The sequence below is a fragment of the Carcharodon carcharias genome, chromosome 3, assembly GCF_017639515.1.
Source record: "Carcharodon carcharias isolate sCarCar2 chromosome 3, sCarCar2.pri, whole genome shotgun sequence".
NCBI classification, from domain to species: domain Eukaryota; kingdom Metazoa; phylum Chordata; class Chondrichthyes; order Lamniformes; family Lamnidae; genus Carcharodon; species Carcharodon carcharias.
The window spans coordinates 173,214,756-173,238,360 of record NC_054469.1 but is presented as its reverse complement, the minus strand read 5'-3'; the positions used below and the strand labels follow the sequence as shown (position 1 = coordinate 173,238,360).

At 42.1% G+C, this 23,605-nt stretch overlaps 1 protein-coding gene across 4 annotated transcripts in view; it reads left to right on the top strand.

Annotated features, from left to right (window-relative positions):
* The window catches only part of retreg1 (reticulophagy regulator 1), a 154,323-nt gene that overhangs the window by 112,319 nt on the left and 18,399 nt on the right, over positions 1-23,605 (top strand). For all 4 annotated transcript variants that reach the window (XM_041184059.1, XM_041184061.1, XM_041184060.1 and 1 more), the window contains 2 exons: positions 16,902-17,028; positions 18,632-18,716. In XM_041184059.1, coding sequence (XP_041039993.1) covers positions 16,902-17,028; positions 18,632-18,716 — 212 coding nt within the window. The remainder of the gene's footprint in view (positions 1-16,901; positions 17,029-18,631; positions 18,717-23,605) is intronic.

The following is a 23,605-nucleotide window of genomic DNA, read 5'->3' as shown; positions in this document are numbered from 1 at the left end:
ATGAGGTTGGAGGACTGTGAAATATTAGAGGAAATCACCATAGAGAGAGAGGGGGTACTAGTATGTTTTGCGGCCTTAAAAGTGGATAAATCTGCAGGCCCGGATGAGATGTATCCCAGGCTGTTGAGGGAGGCAAGGGAAGAGATATCAGGGGCCCTGGCAGTAATTTTCAAATCCTCTTTGGCCACTGATGAGGTGCCAGAGGATTGCTAATGTTGTCCCATTATTGAAAAGGGGAGGAAGGGATAGACCAGGAAATTACAGGGTAGTCAGTCTAACCTCAGTGGTAGGAAAGTTACTAGAAAGAATTGAGGGACAGAATATATCTGCACATGGAGAGACACAGATTAACCTGGGATGGTCAGCATGGATTTATTAAGGGAAGGTTGTGTTTGACAAATTTGATAAAATTTTTTGAGGTAACCAGGAGTATTGATGAGGATAATGCATTTGATGTGGTCTACATGGACTTTAGCAAGGCTTTTGATTTGGTCCCTCATGGCAGACTGGTCAAGAAAGTAAGAGCCATGGGATCCAAGGCAAAGTGGTACATTGGATCCAAAATTGGTTGAGAGGCAGAAAGCAGAGGGTGATAGTAGAGGGATGTTTCTGTGACTGGAAGTCTGCTTGCAATGGGGTTTCGCAGGGCTCGTTGCTGGGACCCTTGCTGTTTGTGGTGTACATAAATGATTGGACTTAAATGTTGGGGGTATGATCAAGAAGTTTGCAGATGACACGAAAATTGATGGGGTGGTAAACAGTGAGGAGGATTGCCTTAAGCTGCAGAAGGAGATTACTGGTCAGTTGGGCAGAGCAGTGGCAAATGGAATTCAACCCGGAAAAGTGTGAGGTAATGCACTTGGGGAGCGCTAACAAGGCAAGGGATTACTATATGAATTGTAGGACCCTGGAAAGGACTGAAGATCAGAGGGACCTTGGTGTGCATATCCACAGATCCCTGAAGGTAGCAGGGCAGGTAGATATGAAGACATATGGGATACTTGCTTTTATTAATTGAGGCACAGAATACAAGAGCAGGGAGGTTATGCTGGAACTGTATAAAACGCTGGTTAGGCTACAACTGGAGTACTGCCTGCAGTTCAGGTCACCACATCATAGGAAGGATGTGATTACATTGGAGAGAGTGCAGAGGAGATTTACCAGGGTGCTGCCTGGGCTGGAGGGTCTGAGCTATGAGGAAAGATTGGATAGGCTAGGGTTGTTTTCCTTGGAGCAGTGAAAGTTGAGAGGGGACCTGAGAGTATAAGATTGAGGGGCATAGAGAGGGTGGATAGGAAGGCACTTTTTCCATTAGTAGAGGGGTCAATAACCAGGGGACATAGATTTAAGAGGTAGAAGGCTAAGAGGAGAGTTGAGGAGAAATTTTTTCAGCCAAAGAGTGGTGGGAGTCTGGAACTCACTGCCTGAAAGGGTGGTTGAGTCAGAAATGCTCCTAACACTTAAGAAATATTTAGATGTTCACTTGCATTGCCATAACCTCCAGGGCTACGGGCCAAAAGCTGGAAAACGGGATTAGTGTATTCCGATCTTTGCTGACCGGCATGGACACAATAGGCCGAATGGCCGCCTCCTGAGCTGTAAATGTCTGAGTCTATGATAAAACAGTCTGCTTGATTGGCACACCATCCACCACCTTCAACATTCACTCCTTCCACCACCAACACAGTGGCAGCAGTGTGTACCATCTACAAGATGCACCGCAGCAACTCAGCAAGGCTCCTTCGATAGCACCTTCTGAACCCATGACCTCTACCACCCAGAGGGAGAAGGCAGTGGATGTTTGGGAACACCAGCACCGGCAAGTTCCCCTCCAAGCCACACATCACCTAACTTGGAGCTATATCACCATTACTCCACTGTCACTGGGTCAAAAGCCTGGATTTCCCTTCCTAACAGCACTGTGGCTGTACCTACAGGACATGGACTGCAGTGCTTCAAAAAGGTGGCTCACCACCAGCACCTTCGGCAATTCAGATGGTCAAAAATGGTGGTCTAGCCAGCAACTCCCACATCGCGTGAAAGAATAAATTTTTTTTAAATGTTTACAAAGGGAGCAACGGTAGAAAGGCCAGTCAGCTTAACCTCGGTGGGTAATTGGATTTTGACTTGGCTTTTGGAAAGATCCCAAATGGCAGACTAGTCAGAAAAGCAAAAGCCAGTGGGATCCAAGGGAAAGTGGCAAGTTGGATTCAAAATTGGCTCAGGATAGGAAGCAAAATGTAACAGTTGATGGGTGGCTGAAAGGCTGTTTACTCTAGTATTCTGCAGGGCTGCATAGTATGTTCCTAATTTTTGTTGTATAAGTCAATTATTTAGACTTGAATGTAAAGGAAATGATTTGAGAAGCTTGCAGATGATACAAAAATTGGCTGTGTGGTTGATAGAAGGAAACCTATAGACACAGGAATATAGCAGTGGACTAGTCTGGTGGGCAGAAAAATGGTAAATGGAGTTCAGTTTGGAGAAGTGTGAGGTAATGCACTTTGAGGGAAAGGAAGGCAAAGGAATAGACCGTAAACAATAGGATACTGAGCTGTTTAGAGGAATAGGGGGACCTTGGAGTGCATATCCACAGATTCCTGAAGGTAGTAGGGCAGGTGGATTGTGTTTTAGAATGTGTAAAGGATACATTTCCTTTCTGTTCTGTTGAAGAGTCATACGGACTCAATGTTAACTGTGTTCCTCTCCGCAGGTGCTGCCAGACCTGAGTTTTTTTCCAGGTATTTTTATTTTTGTTTTATACATTTCCTTTATTCTCCAAGGTGTAGCATATAAGAATAGGGAGATTATGCTAGAATTGTGTTAAAATTAAGTTGGGGCACTACTGGAGTACTGCAGACCATTTTGACCATCAAATTATAATAAATCACACATGAGAGGATACTGAGGAGATTTATGAAGGTGTTGTCAGAACTGAAAATTTTAAGCTGAGAAGTTTGGTTAGGCTGGGTTTGATTTCTTTGGAACAGAGGAGGCTGAGGGGCGATTTAATTGAGATGTGTTAAATTATGAGGAGCCTAGACAGTGAAAAGGAAGGACATTAGATGATCCTTTTAGGACAAGGGGACACACATTTAAGGTTTAGGGCAAGAAATGTAGGGTGGATGTAAGGAAGAACTTCATATAATGAATGGTAATGCCCTGGAGCACTCTGCCAATGAGGGTGGTGGAAGCAGAGAGGATCAATGAGTTCAAAAGGAAATTGGATTGGCACTTGAAGGAAATAAACTTGCAGGGCTATGGAGATAGAGGACGGGAATGGGACTTACTGGATTGCTATATGGAGAGCCAGCATAGAATCAATGTGCTAAATTACCACCTCTTGTGCCTTATCAGACTGAGTCCAAGATCTATTTGCCTTAGTAGATGGGTCAGTACCAAAGGAAAATAGTAATTTGCAGAAGGATTAGATGGGAGTTGAGAATTTTTTTTCACCCAGAGAGCGATTTGAGGTCTGGAACAAACTACCTGCATTGCCTTTTTTTAAAAAAAATGTATGTATTTGAAGTGCTGTACCTAAAAGGCTATGGACCAGAAGCTGCTCAGTTGGATTGGGCTGGATAGGCATAGGCATGATGGGCCAAATGGTCCCATCTGTGCTGTAAATTCCTGATTCTCTGATAGCAAAGCCTATAATTACTTAATGACAGGACCCAATTGATGGAGAAGAGAATCAATGGGAATTATGCAAATAATTTGCAGTGGGAAAAATTGACGACAACAGCAACTTATATTTGTATAGCACCTTTAACATAATGAAATGTTAAGCAAGGTGCTTCACAGGAGCATTGTGAAACAAAGTATGACACCAAGCCACATAAGGGTTTGTTAGCTTGGTCAAAGGGGTAGATTTTAAAATGTGTTTTAAAGGAGGAAAGCAAGGTGGAGAAGTGTAGGAACGAATTCCAAAGCTTGGGGCCCTATGCAACTGAAGAAAAGGCCACCAGTGGAGGTGCAATTATGATTGGGAATCCACAAGAGACCAGAGTGAGAGGAGCACAAATATCTCTGAGAGATGTGGGGTTGGAGGAATTTGCAGAGATTGGGTGGGGCAAGGCCATGGAAGAATTGAAAACTATGAGAATTTTAAAATCAAGGCGTTGCTTGACCCAGAGACAATGCAGATCAGTGAGCACAGGTGATAGGGGAACTGGACGTGCTGCGAATTAAGACACAGGCAGCAAAGTTTTGGATGACCTCAAGTTTACAAAGGGTAGAATGTGGACCAGTCAGGATGTAAAATTTGTACATTGGAACTAGTGCAGAAGCACGATTTTTAACATAACACATACATTTATACAGTCCACTCTTTAATTTTAAGTTTAATTGGAATTTTTTCTAGCAAAAGATAACTGAGTTAATAAGAGTATAGAAGTATCTTTTTTTAACCAAATGATTATGGTTGTTGGTTCCTTTTGAGCCACTGCCCCAAAAGCTCTCTCATTTCCATGTATGGTTCCTCCATCACCAATTTATACATCATAGGCTAGTTCCTATCTTTATGTTGTTACCTTCAAGCAGTTCAGCCTAAATTTTCAGTTTGTTAACCCATGATTATTTGTCCATTTAATTTTAAAAGAATGTAATTTCCTCACGAACACTCTGATGGCACCAAGAGTTCATTATTACTGAGTTTGTCAACTTATATGTCCCATTAAACAAGTATTGATATAAAAAAAAGTTTTCTCTCTTCACTGACTTTTGAGACAGGTTGAGGCTTTCGGATAGAAACTTTAAGGCATTAAATATACAAAATACAATTCAATCGATCTACTCAATTGTATTATTGTGAAATATTTATTTTATGATTATTTTGTTAATTACTTATCCTTAAAATAAAAAAAATGCAGTTGTGGTGAACAGAAGGGCAAATGAGAAAGTCTGGTTAAGGTTGACAAATGGCTCCACAATGCCATCCAGTGGTCAGAGTGCAGGAATACAAAGTGACAGATTCGCATAAATGGAAAAGTCATATTAAAGATGTGATAAAGCAGGTATCTTATCACTAGTTGTGGACACAATTAATAAAGAAAACCCTACTGACATGGTACTTTTTTGAATGGAGGGGGGAAAAGGATGAGAGGTGAAGAATTAGGTATCTGAATAGCCTCATTATCAATTGCTTCAGTGTTGCTCACAAATGGTCCCTCGTGATGATGGAGGTTATAACATTAAGATGCATTGGTCCTCCAGTTTTTCCTGCTGCTATATGGCACCTTTTTTCTAGAAGTGTGTCAATAAGTGTCCTGCGATATGTTTGGGTGAGTGTGGCTGTTATGGTTGAATAGCTGCCAGTGTCTGAGAGTTGTTAAGTTGTGACTGCAAGGTTGATATACAGGGTATGAATGTTTAGTAGTGAGTCTGATAGAGATTGTTGGTATATGAGTGAAGGAGGTGTAGTGACTTGAATAGTTGGTGAGGTTGTTTGTGTATTTGATAGGATATGGCATTTGATGATGAAGCCACTTGCAGTGGCAATTCAGGTGCAATCATTAAACTTTGCCTGCTCTGCATCCATGTTTAAATAACACACCTGGCATTGATATCCACTTATGTCTTCCCATTCCCTCCTGAGAATAGTGTCTGGAAGGCCTCCTGCCCTGCTTCTTCCCACCTCTTCCATCAAGAATTGCCTGACAACCTTGGTGCATGCTATCTCGCCCAATGCATCTCAGTAATAAGGCAGCATCTTTGAAGAGAAATAGAGTTAATGTTTCAAGTCAATGGCCCCTCCTCAGCCTTAAGCATTAACTCTCTCTGCAGATGTTGCCTGACCTATTGAATATTTCCAACATTTTTGCGTTTTTTATATCAGATTTTCAGCATCTGTAGTATTTTGCTTTTGAATCACAGCACTGATTCAGTTCTGAAAAACTTACACCACTTGTTGTAGCCACAATACACCACCCCTTTAAGAGGCACATGCTGTCTTTAAGTATCGCTAAATACTCGCAATATCATGCCCCCTGCTGATGCATGCAGCCACTGTACAGCATGGTTAACAGTGACTGCAGGCAGAAATGATTTAGAAGAGCAAACAGCACAAATTTGAATTGCTGCTTGCAGCACTGAACAGGTGTGGGTCAATTGTATGCCTTAATCCCTGTGCCCATTTTTAAGTCTTAAGCTCCCCCTTGCCATTTCCAATGTATAAATAAATACATTAAACATCTATGACCAATAAAATGAAATATACAACAAATGTTATTGTTTATGGTACTGCTGCAATGTACCTTGCACAAGCGACTTTGGGGGAATTTTATCAGACCCTTGGAGAAAGATGCATTGTGCTGGTTCCCTGACATGTTACTGTCTTCTCCCACTTCTCCCAGAGGTGTTTAGGTGTTGTGATGGCAACCTGTCCGGCAGTAGTGGGAAGCCAGTTAGATTTGTTAAATGGGCAAGATGTAGTAAGTTTCCAAGGGCAATGCAATTTTGGTAGCAGCGTACAAGCCCATTCTGTGTCAAAACCTCAGCTACTCAGAAGGCAGCTGCACAGTGGGAGATCTGAGCAGCATGAACATAAGATGTATTCTGATCCTTTAATTGTTCAAAACGACAAGCCTGAAGGTATCCATGGGTGAGGCCTCCCATTGCAAGAGCAACTCCTGGAGACTGTTCAGAATGTGCTCGATGTGCAGAGGTGGCTGCTGGTCCCCTCAGTCTTTTCTTGCATCCATTTGGCTTTGCCTCAGCAACTCACTGACAAACTCACTCTCTCTCACCCGCTGACTGGTCCCACCTCCTCAACCCGCCCACCATCCCTGAATGGATGGTGAAGCTGATTGGTCACCTTCAGAAGAATTGTAGCTGAAGACACTGCACTGAGGGCCAGCTTACAGACCTGTAAATACTCCCGACAACTGAAATTATTCCATGTGCAGAGAATTCTCATTATGGATGATACTTTTGTCACAAGTGTCATGGATCTTATGACATTTATCCTTTTGCTGCTGATCATTCTGCAGATGTACAGCTTTATAATCAGTCGAGCTGATTTCATGTTAACTGAATAAGACAAATTCAGTTTTTATTACGTGGGACTATAGAATCTGAGAATGTTATTGTTGATTTGGGAAACACATTCACTGACTGCCCTTGAAGATCATTTGGCTAAGATGCCTGTGACATACTGCAAGCACATGCTGTGATTTGTTTTATTGAGAAAGCCTTTATTTCAATTTTAATGGTGCAAAGAGGAGGAAGAATATTTGGATCTTAGAAGAAACAAGAAAGGAAAGTTCAGAGCATTAGGGTAGACATACTGATAAAATAGAAATGAGAGAAACTGTAATAAAAGAATTTTGAGATTAGGGTGAGAGAAAACATACTGTGAGATGATTTTTTTTCACATACCCTGTACAGGAATGGCTGGGGTTGAAGATATGGGAGCAGTATTAAACTCTTGAACAGTCTTTGGCTTTGTAATGAGTCAAGAACTGTTGAGGCAATATATGCATTGAAAGAAGAAAGAAATGAAGAAGCCAAGCTACTTGAATGCAGCTTTAACAAGGGAAGGGATATGGGAATTTTGAGATCCAAAGAGGTAGTGGATATAAAAATGTCATTTGACAAAGGACATCTAGAATGTACTTACTGAATGATTAATTGATTATATGTCAGCAGGTCAATATCTTGGAGTGAGAATTTAAATGAAAGGGAAAAAAAAGACAAAAATTAAATAAAGCTGTTATGCCCCAGCTTTAAATTGAGTACATGAAACTGAATCAAAATTGAAACAGAGAATACAGGATTGGCTCAATTAGTGACGTTAGACATTGCATATAGTGGAGACTGAAGCCTAGTACTCACCAGCAGATGTAAAAAGGGGAGAGGGGTGCAAAGAGATCACTTTTTACAAAAGGGTGTAAAAGGTGCATATGTAAAAACATCTGGATAGTACCTGTGACAGATATAATGTGGAGAGAATACTGTGTAAAATCCCTTGGGTGGTTGTTTGGAACCCAATTATTTCTATTCTGTGCAAACAACCATGGAAACAAAATATCCCACCAACTAGCTCAAATCAAACAAGGTTGGGTAGCCAGCACTCTGTGGGCATCAGTAACTCATCTGTGATTTTCTCCAAATTGACCAATTAGTGGCCAGAGGGCAGGCTTACCATCCAATTAAGGACAACAGGCAGGCTCTCAAGCTGCAGGGCCATTAGGAGTCAGTCCAGCTCAGAGGAACAGCAGGCTGTCTTCACAAGTGAGAGAGATGACCCCAAAATGGAGGAACCGTCTGTCCACAAAGCAGCCTACAGTTTCAGCTGTGGCCAGGCAGGCCACCATCACCAGGAGGCTGCCTCCAGACACCCTCCCTCTTCCCCAATGCCTCCTGACAAAATTGTAGTTGCCCTCCAACAATAGGCCTTAATTTGTCATTAATTGTCATAAATCAGCTACCTACCACCCCTCCATCCCACCTCAAGGGAAAAATAACCAGGGAAGCAGGATGCAGCCAGGGATGCTAGCCAGTAGCCAAAATTTACACACCTAGCGTCTTCTGGCCCACCCCCATTGTTAGCAGTGGTGGGATGCAGCTGGGCAGGCTTGGGGTGGTAATAAAGGAGGGTAGATATCCAAGCTGGCAGATTAGAGGGCCTTTCTCTATTTACTGGGACATCAACCCAGTTTTAACAATGAATGTCAGGCCCTCACCCTCAGTCTCTCACCCCTACCTGCCCCAATGTCTCCTCCATGCACCCTCATTGCCCATGTTTCCTCCAAAGCCACAGACGTTAGGAGCCCTGTCTTTGAAAGGGAGATTAAAAGAAATTTAAAAGTCTAGTAGGGCTCTCACTTAAACAATCTTGATACCAAAATAAACTCCCATCCATAAAACTTATTCAAAATAAATTAAATCCCCTCAAGTGGTTAATCTGTTGTAAAAACATCTATTTCACTAGCCACATCAAAGATAGTTAATCCTTTAATAATCTCTTTTAAACTGTCAATCAAAAATGTGAACACAGACCCCTTTTGAGATAAGTGGTTCTTAAGCTTTTGAAATTCAGCCAAGCATTCATAATGGGCTCAGCTGTAATAATAAATCCTGGGAAATCTAAACAATTGAGTCTGTTGAAACTGAAAAACCCAATGGCCTTTTTCCCCTAAGCTACTCTAAGTGTTCTGTTAATAAAACAACTCAAGGAGCAGGTGTCTTTTTTTTTCTAAATTAAAGCTGCTGGAGGCTTTGTTTACAATTTAAAACGGCTCTGGAAATTACACTAGAGATCCCAAGCAGTGTTTTCTTCAGTTTTGAATACAAAGAGCACTTTTCCCATGGGAGAAGTACTCAAATGCATCGCAACACTTACACGGTGCTGATCAATTTAATGGTAACTTACCTTTGAAGGATAGAGCACTATAATCAATCACTGGAATAAAAGTATATTAACTATTGAAACATCTAATTATTGAAACTGAGAACAATTTCAAAGCATGTCAATCAAAGAATTGTAGGAGCAGGTGACTGATTATTGTTTTTGTTTCCCCACTTGGGACTGGGGTTCCCTGTGGTTCACACTACCTCGGAAGAAGGGTCCTGACGCTACTGAAATTGTGAGTGGGGGTTTATACTGCCGGGGTGGTGGGTGCTGGTGGGTGCTCCTTCCTGCTACTGAACTCATGTTCAGGTGAGAGTGACCTTGACATTAAGGTGGCATTTAACAGTGTGTGGCATCAAGGAGCCCGAGCAAAACTGGAGTCAGTGGGAATTGGGAGGGGGAGGAGAAAACTCTCTGGTTGCAGTCATACCTAGCACAAAGGAAGATGGTTATGGTTGTTGGAGGTCAATCATTTCAGTTTCAGGACATCACTGCAGGAGTTCCTCAGGCTAGTGTCCTAGGCCAAACCATCTTCAGCTGCTTCAGTCATAAGGTCAGAAGTGGGAACGTCCGCTGATGATTGCATGATGTTCAGCACCATTTGCGATGACTCAGATACTGAAGCAGTCCATGTCCAAATGTGGCAAGGCCTGAACACTATCGAGGCTTGGGCTAACAAGTGGCAAGTAACATTCGTGCCACACCAGTGCCAGGCAATGGTCATCTCCAACAAGAGGGAATTTAACCATTGCCCCTTGACGTTCAATGGCATTACCATTGCTGAATCCCCCACTATCAACATCCTGGGTGTTACCATTGACCAGAGACTGAACTGGACTAGCCATATAAATACTGTGGCTACAAGAATGGGTCAGAGGCGAGCAATCTTGTGACAAGTAACCCACCTCCTGACTCCCCACAGCTTATCTATAATATACAAGGCACAAGCCAGGAATGTGATGAATTACTTCCCACTTGCCTGGATGAGTGCAGTTCCCACAACACTCAAGAAGCTTGACACCATCCAGGATAAAGCAGCCCGCTTGATTGGCACCACATCCACAAATGTTCACCGCCTCCACCGCTGACGCACAGTAGCAGCAGTGTATACCATCTACAAGATGCACTGCAGAAATTCGCCAAGGCTCCTTCGACAGCATCTTCCAAACCCATGACTGCTGCCATTTAGAAGGGCAAGGGCAGCAGCTAGATGGGAACCACCACCTCCTGGAAGGTCCCTTCCAAGTCATTCACCATCCTGATTTGGAACTATTTCGCTGTTCCTTGACTGTTGCTGGGTCAAAATCCTGGAACTAACAGCACTGTGGGTGTACCAACACCACATGGACTGTAGCAGTTCAAGAAGGCAGCTCACCACTGCCTTCTTGAGGCAATTAGGGATGGGCAATAAATACTGGCCTCACCCACAATACCCAAATCCCTGAATAAATTTTTTTAAAGCTAAGATTAAGATTTGGTGGAACATTTAATATTAAATTTCACCACTAGAGACATCTACATTATTTGCTAATTATTACCATGAATTGTCGTCTTTACATACTTCTGGCACATGCTCCCAGTGCCCGAATTATCAAACAAAATGGTATTTTGCGCAGTCCACATCACACAAGTGTGTATACGTGATGTAGACACCGTTTTGGAGCCAAAACAACATCCCTGGTGCTGAAATATGCATGTCATGCAACTGAATTTTGTGACCAATAGTTATAAATTGCAAAAGATGAATCTACGTTACTGAATTTTAACCACAATTGTTTTGAAACAGCCTTTCAAAACTGAATGAAGTTTCCTTTGAAATTATCAAGACTGAATTTTGCTCTGGTTACCGAGCACAAGAGAACAATTACTAGTTTATAGATATTAATACAGATCTATAAATGAAATTTACAGGAACTTGAAACAACATGGCCTGTCATTGAAATTGTGGAGGGCAGGTGGAGACCCAGATATTCTATGAATACCAAGGACCTGCTGAGTTTAATCAGGATCTTGTTTGTTATTCTGCTTACCATCCACCAGATTTGCCTGCTGCTCGGTGAGAAAGCCAATGGCAGGAGGCTGCAGTTGATGATGGTCCTTGGCAATCAGGGAAGATCAGGGGACAGAAGTGGTGGGATGTTTGGACAGACAGTTGGGAGGGAGAAAGGGATGGAGAGGTCATGGGCAGAAGTGGTGGATCAAATCAACAATCAGGAGGGAGCAAAGGATCGCCATGCAGATCTTGTGGAGTCAATTTGGCAGGCAAAAGGGAAGAAGTGATCCTACATCAAAGCAGGGATGGGGGTGTGGTTGGACTGTAATCTGGAGAGAGGGAAAGATCGTGGGTCAGCAGGAGGGGGCAGGTCAAATCAGCAATCAGCAGGGAGGGAGTGCAAGATTGCATACAGAAGGCTTGGCAGCACAGGTTGGTCAGGGAAGTGGGTGCAAAAGACCTCAGCAGTAAATAGACACTGTAATCTTCAGAAGCTTTGCATGGGAGGCCGGGGAGTTTGGGTGGGCTTCTCCTGACTCAAGAGCAGCACTCTTTTATAAAAAAACAAAAAGCAGCTATAGCTTGGCAACTCACTTCTCCATTTAGTCACTGGATTTGAAGAAGGTTCGCTCAATTGACTTCTCGGATGGTGTGGTTGTGGGGTGGTGGTGTTGGTGGTGGGGGGGTTGGGGGGGAGTGGTGGGGGGGTTGGGGGGGAGTGGTGTGGGGGTGATGGGGAGGGAGAGAGATAATCTCTGGATAAAGGGAGCCTGTAGATGTGCTGTACTTGGATTTCCAGAAGGCATTTGATAAGATGCCACATCAAAGGTTATTGTGGAAAATAAAAGCTCATGGTGTAGGGGGTAATGTATTAGCATGGATAGAAGATTGGCTGGCTGAAAGGAAACAGAGTATGCATAAATGGGTCTTCTTCTGATTGGCAGGTTGTGATGAGTGGAGTCGTGCAGGGTTCTGTTCTGGGGTCCCAATTTTATGCAATTTATGTCAAGGACTTAGATGAGGGGAGTAAAGGCATGATAGTTAAATTTGCAGGTGACACAACGATAGGTAGGAAAGTATGTTCTGAACAGCATATAAGGAGATTGCAGATGGATAAAGACAGGTTGAGTGAGTGGGCAAAAATCTGGCTCATGAAGTATAATGTGGGAAAATGTGAAGTTGTTCACTTTGGCAGGAAGAATAAAAAAGCAGAGTATTACTTAAATAGAGAACTGTTGCATAATTCTCAGGTGCAGGGTGTTCTATTACATGAGTCACAAAAAGTTAGTATGCGGGTACAGCAAGTATTAAGAAGGCTAATGGAATGCTATCCTTCATTATGAGAGGAATTGAACATAAAAGTAAGGATGTTATGCTTCAGTTATACAGGGCAGTGGTGAGACCGCATCTCAAACTGTGTGCAGTTTTGGTCTCCTTATGGAAGGATATAAATGCATTGGAGGCAGCTCAGGGGAGGTTTACTAGATTGATACCTGGAATGAGGGTTGTCTTATGAGGAAAGATTGGACAGGCTGGGCTTGTTTCCACTGGAGTTTAGAAGAGTGAGGAGTAATTTTATTGAAGTATATACGATCCTGAACGGTATTGACAAGGTGGATGTCTGGTGGGTGAGTCCAGAACTAGGGGGCAATGTTTTAAAATTAGGGGTGCCCTTTTAGGACAGAGATGAGGAGAAATTTTTTCTGAGGGTTGTGCGACTTTGGAACTCTCTTCCTCAGAAGGCAGTCATTGAATATTTTTAAGGCAGAGGTAGATTGATTTCCTTGCCTAAAAAGAATCTAAGGTTATCGGGTGTAGATGGGAATGTGGAACTCAAAACACAAACAGATCAGCTCCTATTTTGTATGTTTGCATGTTCGTATGAGCTTAAAAGATTGACAAGTGATTTTATTCAAACATAAGATTTTGAGGGGTCTTGACAGGTGGATGCTGAGAGTTTCCCCTTGTGGGAGAGACTAGAACTAGTAGGGGGACAGTTTAAAAATAAGGGGTCTCCCATTTAAGACAGAGATGAGAATCATGAATCATTGGAACTCTTTCCCAGAGTGCGATGGAAGCAGGGTTGATGAATGAATGTTTTTAAGGCAGAGGTAGATAGATTCTTGACTAACAAGGGAGTCAAAGGACATCAGGGGCAGATGGAATGTGGAGTTAAGGCCACAATCAGATTAGCCTTGATCTTATTGAACGGCAGAGCAGGCTCTAGGGACCGAATGGTCTACTCCTCCTAATTCATATGTTTGTATTTCCCGAGCCATGGGAATCCCAGCTGTAAGTGTTATATCGGATTTGCAATTTCACTTTGGGAGCCTAATTTAAATCTTATGGTCAAGTGTCCCATCTCCCCAGGACAGGACACATAAATGCCATGCAACCCACTGCCATGAAAGAAGCGGCAGGTTTGGATCGCATTTTGTGATTTTTCATTTTTAACATAAAAACTAGGAATAGGATAGAACATTTGGCCCCTCAAGCCTGCTCCGTCATTCAATAAGATCATGGCTGATCTGTTTGTGTTTTGAATTCCAAATTCCCATCTGCCTCAGAAAACCTTTGATTCTCTTGCCTACCAAGAATCTAACTTACTTCTGCCTTAAAAATGTTAACTAACCCTGCCTCCATTGCCTTCTGAAGCAGAGTGTTCCAAAGTTGCACAATCCTCAGAGAAAATTTCTCCTCATCTCTGTCCTAAAAGGGCAACCCCTAATTTTAAAACATTGCCCCTAGTTCTGAACTCACCCCACAAGAGGAAACATCACCAATGCCCTGTATAACTGAAGCATAATGTACTTTTATGTTCAATTCCTCTCATATTAAAGGATAGTATTCCATTAGCCTTCTTAATTACTTGCTGTACAATAACTTTTTGTGACTTGTGCACTACAACATCTAAATCCCTCTGTACCTCCAGAATTATGCAGCCATTCTTCATTTAAGTAATACTCTGCTTTTATGTTCTTCCTGCCAAAGTGAACAGCTTCACATTTTCCCACATTAAGCTCCATTTGCCAGATCTTTGCCCACTCACTCAACTTATCTATATCTGTCTCCTCATGTCCTCTTCAGAACATACTTTGTGTCATCTGCAAATTTAGCTCCCATGGCTTCACTCCCCTCAACTAAGTCATTGATGTAAATTGTAAAAAGTTAAGGCCCCAGCACAGACCTCCGTGGGACTCTGCTCGTCATATCCTGCCAATCCAAAAAAGACCCATTTATGCATACTCTTTCTGCCAGCCAGCTAATCTTCTGTCCATGCTAATGTGTTACCCCCTACACCATGCACTTTTATTTTTCATAATAACCTTTGTTGTGGAACCTCATCAAATGCCTTCTGGAAATCCAAGTACAGTACGCCCACAGGCTCCGCTTTATCCACAGTACATATTACTTCTTCAAAGAACTTCGATAAATTGGTTAAACATGATTTTCCTTTCACAAAACCATGCTGATTCTTCCCGATTGCCTTGAGCTCCTCTAGGCACCCAGCTATAACCTCCTTAATAGATTCTGACAACTTCTCCATGACAGACGTCGAGCCAACTGGCATATAGTTTACTGTTTTCTGCCTTCCTCTCTTGAAATCAGGGGTTATACTTGTTATTTTCCAGTCTGATGGAACCTTTCCAGAATTTAGCAAATTTTGGAAAGTTAACACCTGTGCATTGACTACCTCATTAGCCACTTCTTTTAAGACTCTCTAGGATGAAGTCGATCAGGACCTGGAGACTTGTCAGTCCGCAGCTCCATCAGTTTGCTCAGTATTGCTTCCCTAGTGATTTGTAATTTCACCAATTTCCCCTCTCTCTTCCACCTCTTGATTTAGAGCTATTACTGGAATGTTTTTATATCCTCTATAGTGAAGACAGCAGCAAAATATTTGTTTATTTCATCTGCCATTTCCTAATTATCTACTATTAATTCCTTATTTTCACTCTCTCTAGAGGACCAATACTCACTTTACTTACCCCTTTCCTTTTTAAATATCTGTAGAAACTCTTGCTATCCGTTTTTACATTTCTAGCTAGCATCCCCTCATACCCTAATTTCTTTCTCCTGGTTAACCTTTTAGTCATTCCCTCTGTTCTTTATATTCTGCCCACCATCTGTCCTGCCACTCATCTTTGCGGAATTATATGCTTTTTCCTTAAGTTTTATGCTTTCCCTAACTTCAGTGAACCACAGATGGTGGGTCCCCCCTTAGAATTTTTCTTTATAACAGGAATGTGCTTATTCTGAATACTCTGAAATATCCCCTTAAACGTCTGCCACTGCTTCTCTATTGACTTATCCTCTAATCTAGTTTCCCAATTCATTTCAGCTAGCTCAGCTTTCATGCCTACATAGTTGCCCTTATTTAAGTTTAAGATACTAGCCTTAGACCCACTCTTCTCCCTTTCAAACTGGATGTAAAATTCAATCGTGGTTGCTGCTACCTAGCGGTGCCCTTACCCTGAGGTCATTAATTAATCCTGTCATATTATACAATACCAAGTCTAATATAACCACCTCTCTGGATGGTTCCAGAACATGATCTCTAAGAAACTATCTCACAAGCATTCAATGAACTCCTCATTCAGGTTCCTGCCAATCTGATTTTTCCAGTTTATATGTAGATTAAAATCACCCATGAATATTGCTGTCCCTTTATCACAAGCACCCAATTTATTCTATTGAATACTTTGTCCTACACTGTGGCTACCGTTAGTGGGCCTGTAGACCACTCTCACTAGTGACTTTTTTCCCCTACTATTCCTCATCTCCACCCAAACCGATTCTACTTCCTGATCTCCTGAACCAAGGTCATCTCTCACCCATTGTAGGGAGGCCCAGTATTGCCTCTCGTGTATTGAAACAACTGTTAGCCCAAATCTTTAAATTTGCAGTAATTATGTTTTACATAGGTCATCCTATATACGCTAATTTAAATCTTTAACTTTGGTGCTGTGCAACGTGTGTGTGTGTGTGTGTGTGTGTGTGTATGTGTGTATATCGCTTCATTAGGTTTTGAATTAGGGGAAATTATGGGTCTGTAACATTTTTTGCTTTGTTCACTTGTACTGTGAAAATACCCAGCAGTAAAGTTGTAGGTTTTATCTTGGTTAAGATGATTCTGGAGGGAGCTTTCTGGAGAAGGATAGGATGATTCTGGAGGGAGCCTTGAGCTTTCTGAAGGTAGATCTGTATTTATTGCTTTTGTAGTTCAGCTGGCAGGAGAGCTGCGTCTGTTCTCTAGTTATCTGTATAGCTTTTTTTGACCTTGTTATTCCAGCAGCAGGATCATTTAGCTACATTTACTTTTTATGTATCTATGTTTCTGCTATGGGGTAAGGTTGCCAGATTTAGCACTGCAGACTGTTGGAACTGGCACTTGAATGTTTTTCTTGTGATCCAAACTATGGAAGACATCAAGACTGCCAAGTGCACATCAACACCAATATACTAGTACAGTAAATAAGTCTGGTGCCAAGGTGGACTAATGCACCTGGTTGATTTCATTCTTTTAAAAGAACATTTAACTTATCTTTTATTTAGCTGGAAAATGACTGATACAAAACAGGAGAGCACACCAAGACTCAGCCAGTGCATTACAGAGTCATGGATAAGTTGTACTGCGTTTTTTGAGGAGATGTCCCATTTCAAAAAGCAGAACCCTGGGAAGGTAAGAAAATGCAACTTCTCTACAATATGTCAAGTTCACAGTTAAAATAAAAACACTTATATTTTCCAAAAAAATTGTAAATAGAGAATTCACAAAAGAGGTGAAAAATGGTTATTCTGATTTGCTAGTTGCAAGTTGGAATGTAGCTGGGCAAGGAGTATGAGAGAAATGGATAAAAGCCCAAAGCATTTAGACTACTTAATCATGTGAGGAATGGGAGATGGTTAAGGTTCCTTGTTTGCTTATGTTTAACATGATTTACCATCACTTTTATGTACTTAAGCAAGGCAGATCAAATAACAGGAAAATTAACAAAAAATCTTGTTTTGTGCTTAAAAATTGACTGTAATGCATAAATTTTACCTGAGTTCACTGCACTTTGTTTGTGTCAAAGTTCATATTTTTTTTTAATCATTGCTGCTTTCAGGAAGAAGCCACCCCTCCCAAGAAGTGGCACATGGGGCCAGGGTGAAGGTTGGAATTTTGACCAACACACAGTGGGATTGGGATTGCACGACGTTAAAAGAGCTGTGCAAAGACTTACTGACCTGTTTCTGCTCATTTCTTGCCCATCGTCTTAACTGGCAGCTGATGTGTCCTGCTAAGTCAGTCAATTTTTAAGCACAAAACAAGATTTTTTTGCTCAAAACCTGGTAGGGGAAGAGGAGGCCCTATAAAATAAATCAAAAACTTTCCTTAATGGACTTAAGAGAAGCCGAAGTGCTACTCTGGGCCCCACAATGAAGGTCTGGTGCCTTAGACTACTCCCACTCCCCCCACCCAACCCTCAATCCTCTTGATGCTGGTTGGCTCACAATTGTAACCTGTCCAAAATAAGCTATTTCTTTATGCTCGATTTGGTTGGACAGCTGACTAGCAGGATGTAAATGGGGCCCTGGTGTTAAATAGAACAGGACCTTAAACTGATGACATTGGACAGGCTTGGCATTCTCTCCACTCCCTCTCCAAATTTCACTCCCATTTAAAACCCCAAGTTTAGGGGGATGTGGTATAACATGGTCCACAGCAAATAACCAAAGGGAGAATGAAGGACTTTGAAGGAAGATGCAAGGCAATGGTCTAACTAAGGTTAGCTTTTCTTTTTATAATTTATATTTTTCTATTTTAGCATCATTCATTTACTTTAATGTAGGTTGTTTTTGTATGCACAATTATCAAGGAATACCAAACTGGAAAACAAACGTGTTTCTGCTTTGCATTCAGTGTTCCTAGTTAGTGTGCAGAGTGGTATTTTCCTTTGGCTGATTATTTTGTTCACTGACACCACTGAAAAAGCTGTGCGTGAATACACCTGTGTTGCTCCAGACATGCACATTGACCAGTCAGTTTCTCTTTGTGCTGTTTTTAGGAGGTTGGCAAATAATTGTTGAATTTCAAAATTATTTTAATCGGTAGACTGCCGTCCACCTGCTATCAAAGTTATCTGAATTTTCTTGCTTTGGTTCAAATCCAAGTTCCAGAGGTAGACCGTTGATGTTCATGGTTATGCAAATATCTTTTTTTCTTGCAGTTTGTGTCATATGGCAGTCTGATAACCTTTCTTTCTATTCCTTCCTCTGCCACTCCCACCCACACCCTCCAGTTTTGTCTCCTTGTTTGTAGTCTCTGTACATTTTGTGCAGTTATTGGACGCTACATTCCTGGGGCTTTGGTATCATACTTCTTGTGTAAGTACACCTCCTGCAATTTTAAGACCAATTTTGATAAGTCTAATTGCTTTTGTTTTACATGTTCTCACTATGTTAAATTGCAGACAGCTGCACCACATCTTTTGGGAGTTCTGATAGTATTTTTAACAATGGACAGGGGTTTTGCCTAACATCACATTTGTGGAACATTACAGAAATCCATTTAATCTGTGGAATGCTTTTATTCACTCATAATAAGCTAGTTTTCATGTGTTGGGAACAGTGTGTTGTAATTAATTACTCTGCTTTTAACGAGATAGTTGTTTATCATATTGACTTCGTTCTGACTTTTTTAACGAAAGAGAAAAACTCATATTCTTGCCAATGTGTAAGCACCACAGTTATAAACACCATAGCCTAAAATATTCACTTTGTGTTTCTAGTCAGTGGATGAAATGTTCTCAGGTTAGATCAGGAACAGCATAAAGTAGAAGTGGAGTAAAGCTCTTTACAACATTACCCAAACAATATACCTTAACTACAGCTTTCCATCAGAAGGGTATGACCTGTTTTCCTACCATTTGAAACATCCTTGTAATTTAACAGAACCAAGTCTGGGCTGTTTAAAACTTTTAACTACTTGGCTGTTTAAACCTATAGCAATAAGGTTGTTTGCAGCTGTGTAACAGAAAAAAATTAATCTAATCAATCTATGCAGAACTCAAACCTAAATAGTTGAGGTAATTGGAGAATGTTTTGACATTTTCTATTATTTAATTTTCTCTGTACAACGCAATTATATCAGAAATGTTATCAAAGATATGCTAACAGAAAAATATTTGCAAGTTGCTTTATTGACACGGCAGTTGTATCTGAAGGTGTGAAGGCCCAGGTAGAGATAAAGGATTAGTACAGACAAGTTAAGAATGTTGCAACTTATCATTATGAAGATGATCATATTTTGCTTGCTATTGAAATCAATTCAACATGACGTGGGTCGCTGATATTTAATTGTGTCAGGCAGCTGGGAGTCCCCAGTATCCCCACTTTCAATGGCTGGGTTCACCCAAGCTCCACTTACCTACAGCCTCTTCCCCCTTTGCAGTTGTGAGCTGTCAGACCTATGGTGCCTCTCTCTGCCTTCCTCTCCCTTTTGTACAAAGGGATGCAGCACATTTGGGAATGGTGGCTATCAGGGAGGGGCATAAAATTGCATAAGGATGTGAGTGAGTGCCAGTGATGGATGGTTTGATGGGGATGCAAGGAAGCTCATAGAGGAGTGATGAGCACAGCAGGTTATAGGTGAATGTGCATCAGTTCTTACCTTTCCTGACCTGGTTAGATTGATGCAGCACTTCCTAAACTGAATCCAGCAGGATAGCACGTTGCTCCAGCTGCTGACCACCTGGGCCTACTGCAATCAGCAGGTTTCTTCCTTCAGTTGTTGGGGAACTCCTCTCTGTCCCCAGTAGCGTGTCAAGTGAGCTATCATTAAAGTGGGACGCTTTAATTTGATCTTTGATTATCCTAATTCCACAGTGGCAGTTCTTACTCTGTTGCTTCAAACTCCAGGTTCCTACAAATTCCATCTTTGGATTATCCCTTTAAATACTGGAGTTGGGATTTTGTCAGAGGTTTTCATCATGCCCACTGCAGTTCATGCCAAACTTGAACAAAATGATAATGAGGTAGTTGCATTAAGAAAAACTACAGATGGTCACGTTGAACATATTTCCAGTTTTTCCCTGCTATTCCTGCCTCTAATGGGCAACGAATGGCATCTGCTATTAGTTGAATTTACCCTTGCTTGTTTAATCATATATATAAGAAATAGGAGGAGGAGGAGGCCATCCCATCTCTTGAGCCTGCCCCACAATTCAGTAAAATCGTAGCTGATCTCCTGCCTCAACTCAACTTTCCCACCCACTCACATGCCCCTTCATTCCCCGAGAGATCACTCAAAAATCTGTTTATCTCAGCCTTGAATACACTCAACAATGAAGCACCCACAACCCTCTGAAGTGGAGAATTCCAAAGAAAGACAACTCTTTTAAGTGATGAAATTCTTCCTCATCTCAGTCCTAAATGGCTGTCCCCATATTTCAAGACTGTGATTCCCATAATGGAAATAACTTCCCAGCACCAACCTGTCAATCTCCTCTCAGCCCTGTAAACCATAGGGAATATAGGCCTAGGCTACTCCATCTATCCTCACAGGACAATCCCCTCATTCAAACCATTAGTCCAGTGAGCCTTCATTGCACTCCGTCAAAGACAATTATATCCTTCCCTAAGTAAAAAGACCAACACTATGTAAGTATTTTGCTTTTTATCCTTTCATGGGATGTGAGCACCGCTGACAAGGCCAACATTTGTTGCTCATCTCTAATGCCCCAGTCCATCTGGTATAGGCACAACTATAGTCATGTTAGGAAGGAAGTTCCAAGATTTTGGCCCAGTGACAGTGAAGGAACGGCGATTATAGTTCCAAGTCGGGACGGTGAGTGGCTGGGAGGAGAAATTGCAGATGGTGGTGTTCCCATGCATCTGCTGCCCTTGTCCTCCTAGGTGGTAGAGGTCACGGGTTTTGAAGGAGCCTTGGTGCCGTGCATCTTGTAGAGATGGCACACTGCTGCCATATGTGTTGGTGGTAGAGGGAGTGAATGTTTGTGGATGGGATGTCAATCAAGCAGGTTGCTTTGTCATGGATGATGTCGAGCCTCTTGAGTGTTGCTGGAGTTGTACTCATCCAGACAAGTGGAGAGTATTCTATCACATTCCTGACTTGTGCCTTGCAGATGATGGATCAGCTTTGGGCAGACGAGGTGAGTTACTTGCTTCAGAATTCCCAACCCTGGCCTGCTCTTGTAGCCACAGTATTTATATGGCTGGTCCAGTTCAGTTTCTGGTCAATGTTAACCCCCACGATGTTGATGATGGGGTGATTCGGTGATGGTAATGGCATTGAATGTCAAGGGAGATGGTTACATTCTCTTGTTGGAGATGGTCATTGCCTGGCACTTGTGTGGTGTGACTGCTACTTTCTACTTATCAGCCCAAGCTTGAATATTGTGCAGGTCTTGCTGCATATGGACAGCTTCAGTATCTCGGAAGTTGAGAATGGTACTGAACCCTGAACACATCAGCGAACGTTCCCAGTCCCCTTACAATAAAGGCCAATATGCTATTTTCTGCCTTAATTGCTTGCTGAGCCAGCATGCTTGCTTTTCAGGACAGCAATCTGAGTTTGTACTGGAGCATTCAGAATTCTAGTGGAAGCTGCTCGTGTTGCAATGGAAGTTGAGACATCAGCCATCTGATGCTGCATCTTGGTTTGGTTCACCCCATTCCATTCTGTAAAGAAAGGGCTCCAAGCTGTGCACAAAGCCCTGTGCCAAATTGATGCTGGACTCCACCGTGTTCCTTGTCATTGACCACAGACTTCCTGACAGGCTCCCTGATGCACCAAGTATTTGTTGGGCATATCCATTAGCATTCTTCTGTGTGATGCCCCTTTCAAGTACCCATCTGAATCTTTGGCAAAATAACTCAATTACCTCACCCTGGCTGTAAGCCACCTGTGCAGAATGTGCATGTAAACTATGCACAGTTGTTGGCTGAGTGTGAAATCAATGATGGTGCTGTGTTGCCATCATCACTGTCTTCTAGCTCTTCCCACACTGCCTGTCAAGGTTGCACTTATTCAGTACCTAAAACTAGAAAGATGCAAGGGTGAGATTGTGCTGCAGGGAGAGATAGAAGAAGAGATTTATGCCATCTGCAGCTTGTAAATCAAAAGGGAGTTTGAGATGAGGGGAAGTGGGTTCTGAAAAGGAAGTTTTAGTTATGAGGATAGTCATCCTCTGTTTTCATTGCTTCAACAACAGGTGACAAAACTATGGCCAGCGCTAACTCCCCCATGGGAACCTGGATGTGCAGGCATGCTTGTTATCCTCTTGTTAGCTCCTGCTGCTTCCAATTGTGTGCCACCTTGTCCAATAGAAAGGCACATTGTGCTACTGAGCATTATACAGCCTGTTTGACCCATGACTATTATGGTTGAACAGCTGGTAATTTGTGCAACCTCCGATGTGTGAGAGGCTTGCATCAATGCTAAGTGCCTGAGGATGCACTATAGCAAATGAATGGGAAAATAGGACTTAGCAGGAGGTAGGCCAGTCAGTCCTTTGAGCCAGTTTCATCATTCGATAAGATCATGGTTGATCTGATCTGTAGTCTTGTCTTCACTTTCCTGTCTACCCCCCCATAACCTTTGACTCCCTTGTTTATCAAAAATCTGTCTAACCAGTACAGGCAGGGTCATTGAATATTTTTAAGGCAGAGATGGATAGATTCTTGACTTGAGTTAAAGGGTATTGGGGGTAGGCAGGAAAGTGGTGTTGAGATCAGCCATGATTTCATTGAATGGCATTTTACCATTTTGCAATCTCTGGACTTAACTGCTGGTGTACTTATGTTTGTATACTCTATCCATTCCTGCCACACTCTAGTTATCATTACCCAAATTGATACCCTACTCTATTACTTTGTCATTTTCCTTTAATTTACTACATCTCTCTTCACATGATCCCATCCCCCTACTATTTAGTTTAAAGCCCCCCCTGTACCACTCTAGTTATACAACTCGCCAGAACACCGGTCCTAGCACAGTCCAGGTGAAGACCGTCCCAATGGTACAGTTCACACTTTCCCCAGTACTGGTTCCCTAGTGAATTGAAACCCATTTTTCCAACACCAATCTCTAATCTTATTTACCCTACGTCAACTTGCTCATGGCTTAGGTAATAAACAAGAGATTAATACCTTTTTGAGCTCTGCTTTTTAATTTGGCCCCAAGCTGCTCATAATCCCTAAGTAGAACCTCTTTCCTAGTCCTATCCCTCGTTGGCACCTACGTGGACCACCAT